The sequence below is a fragment of the Chenopodium album genome, chromosome 14, assembly GCF_948465745.1.
Source record: "Chenopodium album chromosome 14, dcCheAlbu1.1, whole genome shotgun sequence".
Lineage (NCBI taxonomy): Eukaryota > Viridiplantae > Streptophyta > Magnoliopsida > Caryophyllales > Amaranthaceae > Chenopodium > Chenopodium album.
In genome coordinates, this window is record NC_137847.1 from 42,200,298 (window position 1) to 42,216,458 (window position 16,161).

General features: G+C 33.1%; 1 protein-coding gene and 1 long non-coding RNA gene across 2 annotated transcripts; one reads left to right on the forward strand and one right to left on the reverse strand.

Moving 5' to 3' along the window:
* Window positions 1-4,541: 4,541 nt before the first annotated feature.
* LOC145580259 (uncharacterized) lies at window positions 4,542-5,951 on the reverse strand. Its single transcript, XR_014099360.1, has 2 exons — window positions 5,491-5,951; window positions 4,542-4,856 (listed from the first exon to the last, which is right to left on the reverse strand). It is a non-coding gene; the product is annotated as an uncharacterized LOC145580259 (long non-coding RNA).
* Window positions 5,952-8,976: 3,025 nt separating this feature from the next.
* On the forward strand, window positions 8,977-15,380 carry LOC145580258 (uncharacterized). The gene is made up of 2 exons (XM_081637678.1): window positions 8,977-12,429; window positions 12,558-15,380. The coding sequence occupies exon 2, from the start codon at window positions 12,925-12,927 to the stop codon at window positions 15,220-15,222; it is 2,298 nt and encodes a 765-aa protein (XP_081493804.1). The 5' UTR covers window positions 8,977-12,429; window positions 12,558-12,924; the 3' UTR covers window positions 15,223-15,380.
* Window positions 15,381-16,161: the final 781 nt, after the last annotated feature.

Here is a 16,161-nt window from a genome sequence, read left to right on the forward strand (position 1 = left end):
ACTAACTCTAAGATCGTTTAGCCAATAAGCAAACTCATATGTGAGTGATAGCGTTGTCCCACATTAACCGAGCGTTAAATTAAGAGTGAGTATTGGAATGTGTATCCCACATTGAAGAAAAGAGAAAATTGTGACTTTAGAAGGGTAAGGGTTACTCACCTCATTGTCATATGCTTTTTAGGTGGAATCTCTTTGGTCGTATAAAGTGGACAATCGTGAAGGGTGTGGCCTAAGCCTGTTTATCAAAGATAATCATTGTGATTAATCAAACAAACCAACTTAGCTCAAATTAAAACATTTTTTGTGTCAAAATGTTGTAGTGCTTGTATATGTTGTTTAAGAAAATTCAAAACATGTCTTCTTTGGATTGAAATAGATAAAAGTTGTGTTTGGTTGAAAGCTGAAAGTCGAAATTAATTGTGTTAGTTGATTTTGACTAGCTTATTGTATTAATTGTATTCGACTAAATTTTATATTAGTTGATTGTATAAAAATGTCTGATAAATAGCTTGTTTTTTGAAGTTGATTGAGTATGCAAAATAACCAATAAGGACATTATATTATTGACATCTTTAATTTGGAAGGATTAATTATTTCACAAAAGATAGATATATTGTTAGATAAATTTACATGCTACGTATATATAATTGACCTTATGATTTATCTGGAAAAAATAAAATCTGATAATTTTTTTTAAAAAATGCATGAAAAATAATGAAAGAAAACCTAAAAAAAAAAAACAAAATCAAAACAAAGAAAATTAAGGCAAAGATAATTTAGAAAATTAACCTTGGGAGTGGCAGTGGCTTGGGAGTGAGTGTGCTAGTTAGTTGTAAATTTGTGATAGAGTTTAGTAATAAATTAGGGCAAATTTGTAATTTAGGTCATCCTACCAAATTATCTTTTTGCAAAATGCTGCTAATACCAACTTTTTCTAAAAGAGCTTATTTAGGCAAATCATTTCTTCCAATAAGCTTACCACTAAACACTAGCATTAACTTATTTAACTTATCAATCAGCTAAAATTGGTCAACTAAGCTAATTTATACCCAATAAGTTGTTTACTTAACACCCAAAACATTTCCAAATCTTTTTTTCTTTTGATTTGCTGGCCATTGAAATGGAATAATGTTGTATTTTCACACAACATGATTCCAAGTTACCCTTGTACTAAAACTCGGTGACAAATCTTCAAGATGTCAAAGTTGCATGCACCCTAAAAAATATTGTTCAAATTGGCCAGTGCGCGATCCCAAAAGCTTTAAGAGGAACACATACATCTCCCCAAAAGGAATGGGATTGAAAAATTAAGTCATGTATGTATGCAAGCAAGAGCAAGCTAGAAAGAGTGTAAAACATCGTAGGGCTTATTTTTGGTTTTACAACTAGCTAGCTAGCTTAGGGGTGTCAATTCGGATAACCAGATTGAATTTTGATTGACCTATGACGAATCGAGTCTGTTAGTTTAGGTCAAGGTTACCCTTTTGACTCATCTCGATTTGAGTCGGGTTACTTTCGGGTTCAGATCTGTCGAGTTAGGGCTGAGTAAAGTCAACTTCAAATTGGTTTGTATTTGGTTCGGATAAATTTGTATCGATATGAATCGGCTGGATGATATGACTTTAGTTGGGTTGAATCTTGTATACTTGATTTTGGTTCAATTCAATTATTTTTCATTTAGTTTGACTAGGAAAAAATTAACTCAATATATAGTCAATTCCAAACCCTTATGGGTTTTGATGAATTTGGGTCGAGTTGACTAAATTCAATATTCAAATAAGGTCTTTTTATACTAGAGTAATTATTGAGTTGGGTCACTATTAGGTCATTCCTATTTCATTTTCCATGTCATTAACACCTATGGATTATAAGATTTCTCATTAAATTAGATCAGTTCTTGTGTCAATTTAATTTTTAACCCAAATTAAAATCGAATTATCGATGACTTGTCATACCTCATAAGTGAGACGATAAGTAAACTAATGATAAATCGATAGATGATTGCCACAAAATGATTTAATTAAACTTGAGGATAGTAAAAACATCAAAATAATTAAATTGAAGAAATATACGTAGTACATTGTATATTTTGTTTTATTACATTACAAATTAAAAATTGTTATGGTCACGACTCAAACTTCCAAAAGATGTTAGGTTTTACGGTGTCCCGAACACCGTGCGGAACCAAACCCCGCCCCCGACCACATGCATTAATTACTACAACTAATAAGCATATAATTAACAAAGCAATAAACACACACAAATGAGAGAGAGAGAGAGAGAGAGAGAGAGGGGAAAAGACCATCTTATTATTAAAGTATACTTCTCTTGAACATGAGCACGACCCTTGAAACCTTTACATCCGCACACGCGAAATCCTCCCGCTTTGCACACCCACGTGCCGGAACAAGGTTCCTATCTTGTAGCTTAGATGAGACCGACCAAAAAGGAAGTTTTACGAACTCTAAGGTTTTTCCAAATCCCAAGGTTGGTATTTATAGGAAAAGAATCCCCATTTCCCACAATAATCTTTCCATGTGGGAGAAGTGGTAAAGTTATAAAATAAGCATCTAATTTAATTCTAAACTAAATTATATACTTAAAGAAATAAGCAAATAACAAGTGTCAATACAAGAGAAGGGGTAGTTGAGGACCACTTGCTCTCCTTGTTCCCCAAGCAAGCTTCCAACTCATCCAATAGCAAGCCTAGTAGGCCGGCCAAGCCTTAGAGCCAGCTAGCGCCCTTTCCATGGGCTGGGCTTACTAGCTCATCGCAAGCCCACGCGAGCTTACTTGTCTACCTACTCGCGTGCTTGCGGGCTTGTTAATGCGTTGCTAGCATTGTCCTACTCGCATGCTTGCGGGCTAATGCTAGCGTTTCTAGCTTTATATTGCTCGCATTCTTGCTGACTAGCGCTGCTAGCTTTGCGGGCTCGGCCAGTTCGCCCCGTCAGTACACATTTGTGGTTGCTGGGCTTGTGGCCGAGGTCACGCACATGGATAGCAGCCTTGCTAGATTAGCCAACCTAGCCCTCACATGGTTAGGTCTATGTGAGGCTAGGACTTTGTGTGTTGACTTATGTTAACTACAAGAAAATTACCTTTTTGTAGTGATTATTCTAACATTTGGAATCGATTGTAATTGCTACAAAAAGTTTTCCCAACGAATGGTCATTCAATACAATATCCGCCGTTACCATATCCTTTAGTAGTGGTTTTTAATATCATTGGGATTGCCCCAAATAATCGATACGAAAAACTACATCCAACCATAGTGATTATTGTAGCTATTATAAGCGCTATAAATGTTGAACTCATTTTATTCATAAAATAAATCATACATATGATCTTTACAAGATTCGAACATACATTTTTCAAGCTCTAATATGAAATGTTTTACCAATAAGTTATGACATATTTTATGTATTCCTTGTCAAACAATATTTGTATATCTAGTGTAGAAAAGGTTTTTTGTATCGATTTTTGGTTTTAGTGGCGATTGTAAATGATACAAATTCTCATAGATTTATAATTGTTCAAAAAAAAGGGTGGATATGTATTATTAAATTTTTTGTATCGATTTAATAAGGGATTACCATGGCAATTGTAAAATGATACGATTTCCTCTACTATCTCACAAATATATAATACGTGCATATTGTGGCGAATGTAAAATCAATACAAAAAATCGCTACGAAAAGACAATTTTCTTGTAAAAATTTTTTGACTTATTTCTCGTCTCGTCAATTCCTTGAATCGACTCGACGTTCGATGCTCAAGTTTGATGATCCAAGCTTAGAATCTAACATCTGCGTTCGTAAAATCTTTATTTATGTATATAATCCTTCGGATTAATCTATCGCCTTACTTTCGTTAGACGATTAGGTGGTGTGACCAGGGTTCAGTTAAGAGTAAGGTGTAAGATTAATTAATCTTACTGATTGAAAGCGGTCTCCATCTAGGCATTTCGATCATTTAACGTCATTAAATAATTAGCTTTCCGTATTAATTTTAAACCTTCTATGGGAGTAATACACTTGTTCGAATGACAACATTCCTTTCAAACTCCCACTTGTCCCTCGGACAAGTGGGCTGTATGTGTTTTGCCCTTTTCCTATATCACTTAATGCCTCTTCATTAAAATATAAGGTAAGATTCATCGTCATCCTTATTACATCCAAAAGTGTCACTAGTGGAAAAAAGGCCATCTGTAACGGGCAAAAAAGGCCCATCCGTAACGGGCAGCGTCCGTTACGTATGCTGCCGTTACGGATGGCCATTATTATTCGTAACGGGCACCGTCCGTTACGAATAACTACTTATTCGTAATGGGCACTTACATTGTCCGTTACGAATAAGTAGTTATTCGTAACGAGCGTTTCAAGTACCCGTTACGAATAACCAATTATTCGTAACTGGCAGATATAATGCCCGTTACGAATAACCCGTTATTCGTAACAGGCATTTATTTTGCCCGTTACGAATAACGGGTTATTCGTAACGGGCATTATATGTGCCCGTTACGAATAGTGTTTGATGCAATTAAAAAAATATCCAGCACGTGCTAGCACATGCTGGATCATTTTATCAAATAATGAGATAATTTTTTTTTTTACACAAATATAATACACACATAATTTTTTTATTACACAAGTATAATACAAATTTAATATACTCAAAAATACATCAACTTTAAAATACATCAACTTGCTCATATAATGTCGCAAGTTTCTTAAGGCTAAGACTAATAAAAGAGCAAAAAAATCGTAATTGTAATAAAAACAAGTTTTATCCCAACATTTATGGTCTGAGACGTTGAGTCTTAAGCTCCCTTGTGTAGATATTATATGCTCCACCTACATTCAATAATTTCAACAAACCAAAATTAACATAATTGAAACAAAAAATAATATCAAAATTAAAAAAATGAATCATAATTGAATCAGCCCGTAAATAATTGAATTACATAATAATAATAATAATAATAATAATAATAATAATAATAATAATAATAATAATAATAATAATAATAATAATAATAATAATAATAATAATAATTGAATTACATAAAATAAGTTGATTTACAAAAAATCAAAATTTAAAAAAAAAAAAAAGCTGATTTCACCATAAAATTTACAGATCTACAAGATTTACACCACAAAATCCTCTTCAGATCATTGAAATAAACAATCCAAAATCACAAATCCTAAAATCAACACTAAGAATCAAACACCTAGACGAGAAATTCTCAAATCTTACCGATGATGAGAACGCATGATTTCACAAATTCACTAACAAACGTACTGAAAATCAGATCAAATGCTGAATCAATAATCACATTAAAAATCTATTAAATCACTCAAAAACCTAAATAATTCTCGAACAATAACCAATTATAAATCCTAAAAAATTCAATGCGAAGATCAAAACAACGAGCACATCAAATCGAAGAACGAAAAGAAAGCAAAAGAGAAAAAAATCGAAACGAACCTGTGAATTTGTTCAACGACTTAGATCTAAATTAGAGGAAGAAGCCTACGGGCTTGGTTGTTCATTAGCCTTTCTACCTGGCGGAACCAGAGGCAAAACCTGCCACCAAATTTCCAGCAATCAATTCAAAAAATCACCAAATTAAAACCACAAATTCATCTTAAAAAACAACAAAATCATCTAAAATTGAAACCACCTGCCAAAGAGAACAACCAGCAGAATGAAGCCAATCGATGAACCGAAATCGCCAATGTCGTGAGGTCCAGGCAACGATGTCGGATGCAGCAGAATTCCAGCTCTCCGGCGGTCCGACGGAGACGACTCCGGCAAAAACTCGTCGTAATCGACGGGAAGATCGTCGCTGACGCCGGTGGAAGTGACGGAGGCGTTTGATACGGCGGCGACGGAGGTGGTGTGGAAGGAGGTGACGGAGGAGAGAGAAAGTGAGGAGGTTGGAGAGGAGAGAGAGAGGTGAATGACGGAGAGAGAGAGGGAGTGAAACCCTAAAAAGCAAAGTATTGGGCTCTCCTCTCATCAGTTGGGCTAAGTTTGGTCATTTACGTGTAATATAGTATTCGTAACGGGCAAAATAGTGTCCGTTACGAATAATAATTATTCGTAACGGACACTATTTTGCCCGTTACGAATAAATAAGTATTCGTAACGGACACTATTTTGCCCGTTACGAATATCTTTATTCGTAACAGGCACTATTTTGCCCGTTACGAATAAATAAGTATTCGTAACGGGCACTATTTTGCCCGTTACGAATATCTTAATTGTAACGGGCAAAGCTTTGCCCGTTACAAATAGCCTGTTACGAATGAGAAATTTTCCACTAGTGTGTATCTCGAAATTCCGAGTTCAATTGTCAAGCAAAGATGATTTTTAAAATCCAGCTGAGCATGACCATGCATTTTCATAGTTTCACTCTTCGAGAGGCCTTGTAAACAACAAAAACATATTTCCTATTGTTAATAGGAGGACATTTCCAGTCTTGTATCGTCAAATTATTCTAAGAGGACTAGTCAGCTGAGTGTTGTCTTTATAATCCCCTTTTACGGTTGTCGTTTGACAACATCAAAACAGACCAGTACTCAAAAAAGTGAACTCATTCTACTCATGGTTGAGGAAAAAGGTACTGATAGCCATAATGACAAAAATAATTATAACAATTATTAAATCTCTTAATGTATTCTCGTAGGTCGATCTGGTATATCTCTAAACTTGTACCTGTGCAAACGATTTATGAAATTGTCTTAATACTCTATTTTGAATATCGTCAAATCAAATGGACTCAGTATTTAATTCTAAACCACAATTATATAGACATGGAATAATAATTTTTCAAAATATAATATTACTCCATATATGATTGGTTTACTTAGTGTTTTACATCAAGATCTCCAAAACTTAATTAAAACACATAAATAAGGAAATTAGAGCCACTCTCCGACATGCCTAATTCCTATTGCCTCCATGTGCTTGTTGTGCTTCACTTGAAGCAAAGTTTTAATAAGTGGAATGGCTACATTATCATCTGTTCAAACTTTGCAAATCTTTATTTCACATCTGGTAGTCAACTCCCTTATCATGTGAAATCGCCTCATGACATGTTTGACCTTCTGATGTTCCTTAGGTTCCCTTACCTGAGAAATAGCCCCATTATAGTCACTAAACAAGTCTATTGGTCCCTTTATTATATGGAGGGCACAATACCAAGTTCATCAACAAACTTACGAATCCAAATTGCCTCCTTAGCTGCTTCCAAAGCTGCTAAGTATTTGGCTTTGGTGGTAGAATTTGCAATTGTGCTTTGCTTAGCACTCTTCCAACTGAACGCTCCTCCATTTAGATAGAATATGTATCCAGATTGTGACTTGAAGTCGTCTCTGTCAATCTGAAACTTGCGTCGATTTAACCTTCAACAACCAAGTCCTTATTTCCACCATAAACCAGAAATTTACCATTGTTCCATTTTAGGTACTTTAGGATATATTTGGCCGCAGTCCAATGCGCCTCTCTTGGGTCTAATTGGTATCGGCTCGTAGCACTCACGGCATACGATACATCCGACCTTGTTCATTTTATAGCGTCCATGATTGATCCAATTAGCAAAGCATATGGAATCTGATTCATTCTCTCAACCAAAAGTTTTAAATTGATGGTTGAAATTCAAAATCATATAATCTATTAGTGAGATAGATAGAATTGACCTATAATTTTGTATAGTAAAAAGAGAAATACATTAAAGCCAGTTGTGAGTCATTTTCCTAAAAAGACAGGTTAAAAAGCAATTTTTTATTACTGTTGAAAATTAAAAAATGTGTTTAAAGTATTGTGAAAGTGAGAAAGTAGATAAGTAGATTGGAATCATGTGGTGGGAAATTTTTTATTTTGGCGAATTTAGATAATCATTGTACGGACTATGCGTCGTACGAATTCGGAAAATATCATATTTATGGTGGAGACAATTTGTTTTTTGTAATGTAAGGAAGTAACTTCTTTTTCAGTAGGGTACTAGGGAGTTAGGGACTTTAAAAAGTAGCCACATTTTTCAGTAGGGTAGTGACTTTAAAAAGAAGCCGAAAACTAAAAACACAAAATGTGTAATCACTAATCAGTGTGTTTATCAAAAATCGTTATGGTGCCAATTATCTTAATACTAGTATTTTTACAATTTAATGTCTCCAATTCGCGTTTCCTAGACTACTCAGAATTTAATTGCTCCCACGACTCGTCACGAAGTTACCTTCTTCAAGGCTTGTTTGACACCAATCGCAACCAGCTACTTTCTAATTTGGCCTCCGAAATATCTACCGTTAATGATGATTTTGTTACAATAAAGCAAGGTTTAGAAAATGAAGAACCTGCTTATGGCCTTGCCTTGTGCCGAGGTGACCTTGATCGCGATGATTGTAAAGAATGTGTCAACAAGGCTGGCGAAGTGTTAAAAAGGGTGTGTAAACTTGGGAAGGAATAATTTGGATGGAAAATTGCACGCTTCGTTTTTCAAACTACTCTTTTTTCAGTCTCCTACAACTACAACCCAACTCAAGGCTAGAAAACACCCATTTTATCACGAATCATGTCGAAGATTGGACTAAGTTGCTCAACGATTCGTTGAGAAATGTAACTTCCAAGGCAGCTTCGTTCAAGTCCGGTAACAAGTTTGCCACTACAAAGGCATGTTTTTCACCGTTGAAACAGAACTTGTACGCTTTGGCTCAATGTACTCCAAACTTGACAAGGGAAGATTGTACCAAGTGCTTCGGTGTAGCTAAAACCCTTTTTTATAGCCTTTTGCGTCGAGGGGGAATTGTGCTAATGCCTAGTTGTAATCTAAGGTATGAATTATATGAGTTTTTTAACTTAACAAAATTGAAGCCATCATCAAGCTCACCAATATCAAGCATAGCGCCTTCTACTACAGATATTGCAAGAATTATTCCAGGTATGTAAATTAAGTTTTGTTTTAGAGAATTTATATTACCTATATGTATCGATCCATTTCAAAATAATTAACATGATTAATTTAATCACATTATTAATGTAATATTTTGAATTTATATTTAAGGTAAATAATTAAATATTAGTAGTAAAAAATTAATTATATAAAAAAAATTATTGTTTTAACTACGCTATATTATATTAATACCTATTTTTATAACTATTTATATTTATTTTATAACCTTTTTATATGATAACATTTGTTTTTAATTTATCAGTACAATGCCTTTTCTGCTTCATATTATTAGTGAAACATTTTATTTAGACATGTTTGCCAACGTATGTTTTGTTGTTTTTTGTTTGAATTTAATTTAATAATTAAATATTACTCCCTCCGTCCCCGAAAGAACGACCCATTTGGGTTGATTACGCGGGTATTAAGAAAGTTAAATAAAAAGAAGTAAATGTATATTGAAAAGATAAATTTACAAGGGGTTTGTAAAAAAATAGAGAGAGAAAGTAATAAAATTATATGGAAAATCAAATTTTTATATAGGGAAGCTAATTTTGCACAAATATTGTTGTAAATTGTTTGGTGTTTTAATGCAAATGGGTCATTCTTTTTGGGACTAAAATTAGGCTGAATGGGTCGTTCTTTCAGGGACGGAGGTAGTAGTAGTAAAAGATTAATTATATGAAAAAAAATTATTGTTTTAACTAAGCTTTACATTAATATTTATATTTATTTTATAACTTTTTTTATATAATAACATTTGTTTTTAATTCATGAGTAAACAATTACTCTAAAAAATTAATACCTTTTCTGTTTCATATTATTAGTGAAATATTTCATTTAGACACGTTTGTCAACGCATGTGTTTTTTTTTTAAAAAAAAAACCACTGAAAAATGCAAAATTTATACTAATATATTAAAAGGTGTTCCTAAAAACGTCTTTACGCCACGTCACTTATTCAACTCCTTATTATGTTATGTCATCCACTCACTCGCTCTTAGAAGAAACAATTTTGTTTAACCATCTAGGCTAATAGTCAATTATGTTTTAATGTTGTTCACTAAATAATATTATACTATAAAAGTATTGAAAATACATAATACATACACACTATTAAATGCTCTTAAAAATTAGCAATGGCACTGAGCATGGCTACAAAAGTAGTATTCTGACAGCGCCCGGGCTACTCACTAATTAAAAATTTAAATCAGCCAAAGGAAGCTCCAAAATACGAGCTGGATTGGAATTACATCGGTCATCGGACTACACTCGTTGGCCAACCTCCTAAGGTTGTAGGTGAGCCAATTCATCCCACCCCTCTTTACAAAAGACCAGCGAATACCAATGAAACTATTACTAATAGAAAAATTCATCAACCAGCAAGTGAAAAGAACTAGATACGGATGCCTCATATTGCAAAGCTTGGACCACGAGCATACAATTAGGGATGACAATTGGGCGATGCTTGGTACGGGTACCCCCTCCCCCATACACGCACCCGTCAAAAATTTAATACCCGCCACCTACCCGCTATCCGCAGCGGGTAAAATTTTAGCATACACACCCGCCTAAGCGGGTAGAAACCTAGATCCACTACCCATAATGATATCCACCATCCGCTTTTTACCTGCCAACCTAACAACCCTTGTTTAATAAATTTTCTATAAATATGTCAATTTTCCATATCTAAATTGCTATAAATACATAATTTAATAGAATATTATACAAGGTAGTGATCAATTTGTGATGAAAAAATAATAGTAGTAATAAGTTGCCAGGTAACTGAGGGGTAGGCGGGTAACTAGGCGGGTAGGCGAGTAACTAGGCGGCTAGGTGGGTATAGTAACTAGGAGGGTATGTAGGGTAATAGGCGGGTATGACATCAAATCCACTACCTACCCGCTACCCACGGTGGGTATGAATTTTGTACTCACATCCGCCTACTTACCCATCAAAGTTGGACCCAAACCCACTCCAACTAGGGCGGGTGCGATGTAGGACCCGCATTTTAATACCCACCTGTCATCCCTACGTACAATCACTCTCCACCACAAGCTGTTGCACTCCCATCTCTTAACCCCCTCAACACAACTTGTGCCTCTACAATCACTGGTTTCCATCTGTCACGAGACTGTGACGTAGAGCACACACCACTCCATTGCTATCCCTCAACACCGCACCAAGACCCGACCCCAGCTCCCCAACCACATCAGCATCAACTTTTATTTTAACCCACCCCTGATCAGGAGGTGACCATGAATCAAGAAGGTTTGGGACAACCTGATCCCCCCTCGTCTTCAGCTTCTCATTTTTCCTCCTAGAACTTCCTGCTAGTTTTCATGGAAGACTCACAGTGTCGTCTGGGTCTTTCCCTCCATAATTCTAGCATTGTTTGCCAACACATATTTTAAATGTGCATATTTTTCATTGCATAAAGACTAAAAAAATTTGATACTCAAAACATAAACATTAATACGAATTTATGATCCATATATTTTCCTAACAATAAATCATAATTTGAAGTCACATAAAGTCAAAATATGCCAACTAAAAAAATCTAGATAGTGTATAAATTAATGACATGGATTTATTAAGTAATAATAAGAAAAACAAACCTTGCATTGTGAAAATTTTAAGGTACAAGCGGTGGTATCATGCTTGGTACAGACAAAAAACGCGGAAAGAACATATAGTTATTTTGTAAAGAACATATAGCTATTTTGTAAAGAACATATATCTGTTTTGTAAAGAACATCTTATTTTATATAATTTTTTTTTTAATATCTAAAGAACATCTGTAATATTAATGAATAACCAGGGCCGTAGCATGGCCAGGGCAGGTGGGGCGACCGCCCTGGGCCCCCAAACCAAAAGCCCAACTTCTGTTTAAGAAAAGGCCCCAAAATAATTATGTATAAAAAAATAAAATTAAAAAAAAAAGAAAAAAAAGAAAAACTAAGGAAGAAGCGTGAGTTTCAGAAATTCAATCTCCATATTTTTCGCTGTTCAACCTTCTTCCTCCCTAATTTTTCTCCCAAAATATTCACTTTCCTAAGTGAATTTGATTTACCCAAAAAAAAAAAACTGCCATAAATTTAATTTTATCCCCTTTTTTTTGGTAAATTTATTTTTCAATATGTATCTCAATCCAATTTTCGGTCAGATTAATCCCTTCTTCTACATAATTATGATAAACGGTAATTTTATCCTTCAATTTTCAAAGGAAATTTATCTATTTATATATAATTCTCTTTGTAAACTCTACTTTATTCATCTAAATCTTTTCTTTCTATTAAGTTTTCATCTGTACAATTGGGGGAAAAATATTAAGTCATTGATTGGTGTTGTCTACTTGTCTGGTTGTTTAATTCAATTAATTGTGCTAATTGGCTAATTGCTTCGACTCGTTTGACGAGAGCTACGGCCTACGAGTTCATCATTCAATGCTACGGAGTACTGGAGTAGTTTGCTAAGGTAATTTCTTATCTAACTTTTTAATTTTGTACTTTTTCATTCTTAAATCATAATGTAATTATGTAATTTTATTTTTATTTGGTTAATTTTACTAATTTTTTTTGTTTCAATTGTTTTGTATTTTTCAGATTTGATTACTTGAAATGACACTTGTTTGGAGTGCAAATTGAGCGTACTAAGTCTTTTGTTCAATTGCTTCAATAATCAGGTGTTTTTGTTCTATTCTATACTTATTAATTTATTATTGGTTTTGTTTTAAAGAATGTTGCCTAGAAAATATTTATCTGGTAATGATAAGAGGAAAAAAAGAAAACGGACAGAAGAGTTAAGAGAATCTCTTAAGGGTTCCATTGACAAATTTTTTACTAAAGTAGTACAAGTAGAAGAGTCTCTAATGAATTGGGTGAAGATGAAAATCATGAACAATTCAATGAGAATATAAATAATGAAAATATTGATAATGAGGCAAATGAGCCTAATGAGGATGCGACTAATATGAATGAACAAACGAATGTACCAAATACATCCGATGTTAATGATGTTGGCAATGATCAAGTAGTCCCTCCTTTAGATATTTATGATCCTAAAAATTGGGGTAATCTTGACATTAAAGGAAGGGATATTTTGATAGAAAAAGGACCTATTAGAGATTTGAACCTTGTGTTTCCAATTGATAACAAATTAAGGCATTTTTCATATGCTTATTATACTAAGAAGTTGAGTAATGGTGAGACTTTTGATAGAAAATGGTTGGTTTACTCAAAATTAGCTGATAAAGTATATTGTTTTTGTTGTAAATTGTTCACATCTCAAAATAACAAAACTTTTTTAGCAAGTGATGGTGTGAATGATTGGAAACATCTTGGTGAGAAACTCAAATTACATGAGAATAGTTTTGAGCATGTGACTAATATGAACACTTGGTATGAAACAAGAGTGAGATTAGAAATGAATAAAGGCATTGATAAAGACTTGCAAGAGTCAATTTCAAAGGAAAAAGAGCGTTGGAGGCAAGTCTTAATTCGAATAGTTTCTATTGTGAAATGTTTAGCTAAAAATAATTTAGCTTTTCGTGGATCTAGTGGAAAACTTTATGATGATAGTAATGGTAATTTTTTGGGTTTAATTGAAATGATAGCTGAATTTGATTTGGTAATGCAAGATCATGTTAGACATATTCAAAGCCAAGAAATTCACAAACATTACCTTGGTCCTCAAATTCAAAATGAGCTTATTTCTCTTTTATCTCATGGTGTTCGGACTTCAATAATAAAAATAATAAAAGAGTCAAAATATTTTTCTGTAATCCTTGATTGTACCCCTGATGTGAGCCATCAAGAACAAATGACTTTGATAGTAAGATGTGTGAATGTATCAAGTGATAAAGTCAATATAAAAGAATTTTTTTTAGAATTCTTAAAAGTAGATGATACTTCTGGTTTGGGACTTTTAAATGTATTGTTAGATGTATGTAAGTCCCTTGATTTGGATATTGATGATGTGAGGGGGCAAGGTTATGACAATGGCTCTAATATGAAAGGGAAACACCAAGGGGTTCAAAAGAGATTGCTTGATATTAATCCAAGGGCTTTATATATGCCATGTGCTTGTCATAGTCTTAATCTCACTCTTTCTGACATGGCACATTCTTGTGTTAAAGCTATTTCTTTTTTTGGAATTGTACAACGTATATACACATTATTTGCACATTCCACTAAAAGGTGGAAGATTTTAGTTGACAATGTCCCGAGTTTGACTGTTAAATCTTTGTGCAATACTAGATGGGAGAGTCGAATTAAGAGTGTTAAAGCTATAAGGTTTCAATCTCCTCAAATAAGATTAGCTTTGTTGGAATTGTATAATTCTAGTGGTGATGATGCTAATATTGCTAAAACAAAAAGTGAAGCCGAAAGTTTGGCTAATTCTCTTGCAAGTTATGAATTTTTACTTGGCATGGTAATTTGGTATGACATTTTATTTGCTGTTAACATTGTGAGTAAAAAGTTGCAATCTAAATCCATGAGTATTGGAGCTACAATGAACGAAGTGCAAGGTATGATCACATATTTTGAGAAATATAGAATTGAAGGGTTTGAATCTAGTTTGAATACTGCCAAAAATCTTGCACTTGATATGGATATAGAGCCAACATTTCCAACAAAGCGTCGTATCACTAGAAAAAGACAATTTGATGAGAATGAGAATGATGATAATGATGAGGAAATACAATCACCCAAGGAATCTTATAGAGTCAATTATTTTTTGGTGGTTGTTGATATTGCAATATCTTCTTTGAAATATAGATTTGAGCAATTGGAGGTGTTTGATAACATTTTTGGTTTTTTATTTGATTCAAATAGGTTGAAATCATTGGATAATGACGATTTAAGAAAATCTTGCACAAGTTTTATGACTACCTTTACTCATAATAATTTTTCGGATGTTGATGCAGATGATCTTTTTTCTGAATTGAAAGTGTTACAAATGACTTTGCCAAATAATTTGATGTCAGCATCTGAAATCCTTGAGTTTGTCAAAGCTGCAGATTGTTATCCAAATGTTTCTATTGCCTATCGAATCCTTTTAACTATGCCGGTGACAGTTACATCTGCTGAAAGAAGTTTTTCAAAGTTAAAGTTACTAAAAACCTACTTGAGATCTTTAATGTCACAAGAAAGGTTGAATGGTTTAGCTACTTTATGTATTGAAAAAAATATGTTAGAACATATCAATGTAGAAACCATTATTAGTGACTTTGCTTCTAGAAAGGCTCGTAGAAATATTTTCATATGAACGCTTAGGCTTTGATTTCAATGTTTTATCTATAGGAAATTTGATGTTATTAAAGATTATTATGCGTAATAAAATATGTATTTTTTTGCCCACCCAAATTTTATTTTATTTTAAAATTCTATATGTGAATTAGGGCCCCAATTTTTGTCTTCGCCCCGGGCCACCGAAATTTCTGAAACGGCCCTGTGAATAACATGATAATATTATGTAATTAACATTATTTATATATACCCATCATAATTTAAAGACAAAAAGTTCAAAGAACATTTCGCAATAAGTAACGAACATTAATTACAAATAAAATTACATTACACTGACAATCAAAGAACATGGACATATATTCTTTTCACTCTTTTTTGGTGTAAATATTTTTACTTTAGGTATATGTTCATTACAATTTAATAATATGTTATTTTCATTATACCTGTATGTTTTATACATTGTATAATATGTTCTTTTTGCGAGAAACGTCTATACGGTTCACGCTACAGGCGCCTATAGGAACCATGCTCTGCCTTACATATGCTATAAGTTAATATAACATCGGATTTCCAAAAAAAAAAAAAAAAAAAAAAAAAATTCAATATAACATCAAACTCTAATTCTACCTTTTATTAGCATAATAATAATAATGTATTTATAGCCTTGGAAATTTTTTTTTTAACAGGTTATAGACTAGCAAAATTTAACCAAAAATAATAATAGACTTAGAAAAAAATCCTAACAAATTTGTAATTTTTTTTTTTTTTTTATTTTTTTTTTTTTTGAAGAAACTAAAAACTAAGATATAGACATATAGTTACAAGTTAAAATATCTTTTTTTTAAAAATTATTAATAATATAGCTATTTTTTAATGTACTTTTCTTTAATAAATAAAACAAAAAAAATGCAACCCATTATTGTTTTTCTCTTTCCTCGCAGATTTAAGAAAGGAAGAA